Source organism: Gracilinanus agilis, chromosome 6, assembly GCF_016433145.1.
Source record: "Gracilinanus agilis isolate LMUSP501 chromosome 6, AgileGrace, whole genome shotgun sequence".
Classification (NCBI taxonomy): Eukaryota; Metazoa; Chordata; class Mammalia; order Didelphimorphia; family Didelphidae; genus Gracilinanus; species Gracilinanus agilis.
In genome coordinates, this window is record NC_058135.1 from 43,386,920 (window position 1) to 43,392,919 (window position 6,000).

The following is a 6,000-nucleotide window of genomic DNA, read 5'->3' on the forward strand; positions in this document are numbered from 1 at the left end:
ACTTATAACTATGAAGGGAATGAATTCACCCATAAAACAGAAGAGGACTGTAGAATGGTTTAAGAACCAGAATCCAACAATTTGTGGTTTGCAAGAAATGCACTTGAAATATATACACAGAGTTAAATTAAGGGGGCTGGAGTAGAATATGCTATACTTCAGCTGAGATAAAAAAGACAGGAGTAGCAATCATGATCTCAGACAAAGAAAAAGCAAAAATAAATCTAATTAAGAGATAAGCAGAGAAAATACATCTTGTTAAAAAGCACCACAGGCAAGTAATATCAATACTAAACATATAGTTGGTTGGTTTTCCATACTTGAAGAGGACCAAAATGCTATCACTGGGTGATGTCTTTTGGCTTGCACATAAATTGGATTTAAGTGAAGCAGGTACACAAAGTTGTCAGCCTCACTTCTCTTTTCCAGAATCAATGAAGTCCAGTGGTAAGACAAAAGCCCAAAACTGGTGATGGCTTGGGATGCAACGAATGACCTTGGCTTCTTCTAACCTCTAAAGTGCTCCACAGTACCTGCTTCAGGGCATGTTGGAAAAAAATTATTCTCACCCACCCCTTCCACATTAAAGAATTTTAGAAAAGTCAGATATTACAGACATCTGGAGAAAACTGAATGGAAATAGAAAGGAATATATCTTTTTCTCAGCTATATATGGCTGAAAAAAAATGACCATTTATTATGACATAAAAACCTCACAAACAAATGCAGAACACCAGAAATATTAAATATCCTTTCTGGATCATAATACAATTAAAATTATGCTAAACAAAACATACTTTTCCCACCTTACTTTTCTGTATGTGTGAGTGTATGTTGTCTCTTTTGCAATATAGCTAATATGAAATATATTTTACATGACTTCATACATATAATTGATATCTTATTTCTTGACTTCTCAGTGAGTGGGAGGAGAGTTAGAAAGGAGAGAGTTTGAAATAGCATAGAATACTCTCATAATCCCGTATCATAATTTCTTCAGCCATTCCCTTATTTATGGGCATCTCCTCAATTTCCCATACTTTACCACCACAGAATGAGCTGCTATAAATATTTTTGAACATAGATGTCCTCTTCCCTTTTCTTTGATCCATGATTATTAATTTTAAAATACAATGGGCTTCCTAAGCCTTTGTAGGCATGAAAAGTAACAGGTCAAAATTTTCATCAGCCTGATCAAAGTCCATAAGGTGAAAAAGCACTGGCTGTGGGACTCCTTAGTTTTAAACTCCTCAGCTTCTGAACACAAATCTCATAAAAACACACTAGAATAATCCATAGTGCTGTTTCCAAAAGGAGCACTCTATTTGTTCCCACACTCTCTTATTTCATCAGAATCAGTGTCCTACTAAGTAAATTAGAAGGTTCATCATGAGGTAAATTAGTTCCTGAAAAGTCAATTCACCTCAGAGAACTCAAGATGACTAATTGGAACTTACCATAATATCCAAGTCGTAGACTCTTCTCCTGCACCACCCTTTTCGCAGGGCTGACTTTCTTTTGAAAGCAGGTGCTAGTATTAAAAATGGAGCTGCCCTTCATTTTTATTTGAAAATAAAAGCTTTAGAGGGTGATCTATTATCATCCATGTCCTTATTTATTCACTGAGCTAATCCCTAGGAAAATCCATTCACCTTTACTTAATCAATTCTCTCTTCCTTCACTTTCAGTTCTTTTCTATGCTACCAGGCAGAATTGTGAGGCTGGTGGCATCTCATAGGAAAAAATGAGGTGACTATTGACCCTTGGCAGCATGGCCTGGACCATGAAGCATCTGCTCATACTGACCTAAATGTAAAGAGAGAAGAGTCTGATTCCATAGGGAACAGTTAGTGTGACTTCCTAGTTTCAGATTTCCTCTAATCAGAGCCAGGATCTTAGTTATAATAAACAAAAGAAACACTTACTGTATAACCATATCGAGGAATGCTTAAATATTGGAGCCACGAAAGCCAGGGCACAATGGTGTTGAGATTTACTAACAATCCTGAAAATATCTACAAAAAGAAAAAGAGTCAGGCTTCAGGATGATGTCATTAGCAATAGATTTCAGAAACTTGGCAGCTATCTTTTTCTAGGGAATGGTCTCACCATCTCCTCTTCACCAACTAACGTCCTAATACTTGCTCATATAAAGCAACAATACTTGTCTCCACTATTCTAATCAATCTTTTATGCATTTCAGTATTTGCATGTAAAAAAAGCTCCCCTTTATGTAGCATTTTCTGTCACTAGACAGGTCCTTGAAGATAAACCTCTGCGCCCTAAGGAAGAGACATTTGAATCATCTCTTCATAGAGGTGTGTTATATGGAGGATTCACGTTCAGGTACATTCTGTATATGTGAGCGTCTTTCCACCTATGTGAGCTCATGGTTCCAGGACAGAAGACCAAAAAGGAAAACCTTTGATCTCCAGATGACTGGCACACTTTACAATTTAATACTAAAAACGTTATTAAAAGATAAAAAAGATAAACCTTGCCTCCACGAATAAGATGAATTTTGTCATTTTTAAAGTCATTTGTGGAGACCATGGAAGAGAGTAGGTAGAAAGCCAGCCTTGGATTCCAGATGGCCTTGTTCAAGTCCTACCTCCTCTGCCATGAAAGCAAATCTCTAAAACAGAGGCTCTCAACACCGTTGTCAAAGGCTTTAACTATGTCTATTCTCCACTAAAAAGTGAGAAGGGAGCAGTGAAAGAAAGCTGGCTTGCTCTTCAACAGGCCACTTTACTTAACCCAGGAGCCAATCTTTCCCTTTTCTCTATCATGCAGTTCAACAATGAGGTTCTACGTAACTGAAAAAATGGAAAGACCCAACCCACGAGAATCAGAAACAAACGTTTCCTACTCACCATCATGAAAACAAATGAGATGGTCATGAGGATGTTGGCCACAGACACGACACTCTGACCTGCGGCAATAGCCAGGGCCATAGAACTGGCGGTGTACGAAACCATCATGAGGGAAAACATCATGATGAAGAAGGCCCCCACCTCCTTCTTCAGTCCTTAGCACAGAAAAAAAATAAAATAGGAAGACAACGCAGTTGTTTGCAACACTGTGGTTTTAAGAGAGAATATTATAACCAACGTATGGGCAAGAGCCTCCTGGCCAAGCTTGCCTTCATTCTCAGACTTTACAATTGGCATGTTTATTAGCTGAATAGCTACAGGCAAGTCATTACCATCCAGGTCTCATCTTCCTCATCTGTAAAATGGGAATGTAGATCTCCATTGTAGCTCTCTCACAGAGATGTTGTAAGACTCAACTGGAACAACAATGTATGGGAAGCACTTCTCAAGCCACAGAAAATTAGAGAAAGGCCAATCGAATAGATCTAACAGAATCCCCTTACTTGCCAGCTGAAGACACTGAGGGTCCATAGGTTTTAATAATTTATCCAGGATCACATATGATATAGTCAAAAAGCCAAAGATGAAAACCACATCTCTTAGCTCAATCCCAAATGCTCATTCTACTCCGTCAACAAGCATTTATTAGGTGATTTCTGTGCTAGGACTAGGTATACAAAGAGGAAATGTATTTTTCTTTTGGTTTTTCCTTCTCCTTTCAAAAAACTTACTGTTTCATTTATGTCTTTATAATAGGCATTTAAAAATATTTGTCAATAAGTTGATTTTTTTATGCAAATATAACATACCACCTGGGCAATCTATCTTTTTGTGTTTGACCTCTTTTACTCACTTAAGTGTATGTTTATGTGCCAGAAAATTGGTTTTTCTGTATATCTTCCCATGGTGCTTTACAAAAAATAAATTTGACAAAACTAACAAAAAGTGAAACCAATAAACCTATTCTGTCCATTGAATAAGAGGTACCAGAGATAAAAGTCTTACAGGAAAAATTAAAAACTCCTAGAATGAACATGGAATTGGGAAAGTGACCATGAAGCAAATCCCTATGCTTTCCCAAATACTTCAGACTTTTTTATGCACTAGCCACAGCAAGGTGGTAGTCGTGATCTATCAGTCCCCCAAGAATTGGGAAAGGCCTAGACTAGAGTATAGGTTTGGCATACCAAAAGTCTAAAGGTGGCTAAAGGCTAAAACCACTACATGGAAACTAATTTTAAAACATAATATCTCTATCAATCAGCAAATATTTATCAAGCACTTTTATTGTTCAGTGATTTTTCACTTGTTTTTTGTGACCCCCATTTGGGGTTTTCTTGGCAATCATACTAGAACAGTTTTCCATTTCCTTCTCCATCTCATTTTACAGATGAGGAAACTGAAGCAAACAATTAAGTGACTTGCCCAGGTAGAAAGTGTCCGAAGCTAAATTTAAATTCATGGAGATGTCTTCCTGACTCCAGCACACTAAGAGGTGCAATAAAAGGCATTGGCTGGCTTATAGGTGTTGGGAGAATAGATAATGATCATGACAGATGCTTTATCATCCGTACCTAGGAAAATGCCTCTGACCCAGTATGTACTTAATAAATGCTTCTGAATTAGACGGGGCTATTTGTTCTGTTTAAAGAACTGAAAAAGGACATAAATTGAGAGATTCTTCATTAAGTAACTTAATTCATTACTGCTTCAGTACCTAATGGGTTGTGATAATTCAAGTCTGGAGTCAAAATCTAATAATAGGTCACACACTTACCTAATAGATAACTAGTCCAAATGATTAGGATTTTAATGGGGTTTTTTAAAATCAAGTATCATAAATTAATCTTTCTTTTTTATCAGTTGAATATGCTAAGCATTAGTTCAGAAAGTCTTATAAATATGCTCTCATTAAAAAAAAAGAAAAAAAATTGTCCAAAATTTTAAAAGAATATCTTGGCCCTTGCAGAAAGACTGCAAACACCAAAGTAGCTCTACTTAAAAAGTAACTTTTTGAGGAGTTTTCCGGGTTAAGATGGCGGCAGAGTAAGAAGCAGCTCTTAACCTCTCCTGACCAAAACACACAAAACTCCTCAAGGGGACATAAAAACAAGTCCAGACGAACGGAGGAACCCCACAACAGGGCACAGCGTGGAAGGTACGTGGAATCGAGACATTTCCAGGCTATAAAGGGCTCTCACTAAATCGCGGGCTGAGCAACCACCCCACCCCCAACCCCTCCACACACAAAATCTATAGCTCTGAAGCCAGCTAAAAAGAAATAGAGCAAGTTTGGGGCACCCATCGAGTCATTGGCAGCTCCGGGGCCTGTTCCTGAGAGCAGCAAGATTTAGGACCCCAATAAGCCAGAGAACGCAAGCGAAATCTGAGCGCGAGGGCAGAGAGTGGACACCCAGCGCAGAGCGCACAGGCACTGGCGGAGGCGTGGGTGGAGGCAGACACAGCCAGGAACTAAAGCTCTGAAAACCTGAGTGGGGAACCAGTGCAGACCGGTATACAACTGTGGAAGCAGCGCCCTGAGACTTGTAAAGGAACCTCCTGCAGAGGATCAAGCAAGGGGGTCCACTAGGGGGCTTGACCTTGGAAAAAACCAGAACTCAGACCTCAGGTACCAATAGACCGCGGACAGACTCTGAGCGCAAGGATAAACCTGAGAAACTGCTGGGCTAATGATGGCTACCCAACCTCAGGAAACTCAGAAGAGAAAGAATAACAACAAGAAAAAGAAGCCCTTAACACTCGACAACTTTTACACAGAGAAAATCCAGACAACCGAGCAAACAGAGGAGGAGAACAAACAAGCATCCGGACCCTCCTCAAATAAGGAAAACTCCTCACAAGCTATGGAAGAGTTCAAAACTGAGATTTTGAGGAAAACAGAAGAGATCTGGCAAGAAAATAACTGTTTAAAAGGTAAAATCTTGCAATTGAACACCAGAAATGACCAGATTGAAAAGGAATTCCAGAAGATTATGGCCGAAAACCGAAAGATTATAGCCGAAAATCAATCCCTAAAGGCTAGAATCGAGCAATTGGAAGCTAATGATCTCTCAAGACAACAAGAACAAATAAAACAAAGTCAAAAGACTGAAAAAATAGAAGGAAA

General features: G+C 38.8%; 1 protein-coding gene across 1 annotated transcript in view; it reads right to left on the reverse strand.

Moving 5' to 3' along the window:
• ABCG2 (ATP binding cassette subfamily G member 2 (Junior blood group)) overlaps positions 1–6,000 on the reverse strand; it is a 105,961-nt gene that overhangs the window by 7,067 nt on the left and 92,894 nt on the right. The window contains exons 13-14 of the mRNA XM_044681513.1: positions 2,874–3,028; positions 1,926–2,015 (exon numbers count right to left, since the gene is read on the reverse strand). Coding sequence (XP_044537448.1) covers positions 1,926–2,015; positions 2,874–3,028 — 245 coding nt within the window. The remainder of the gene's footprint in view (positions 1–1,925; positions 2,016–2,873; positions 3,029–6,000) is intronic.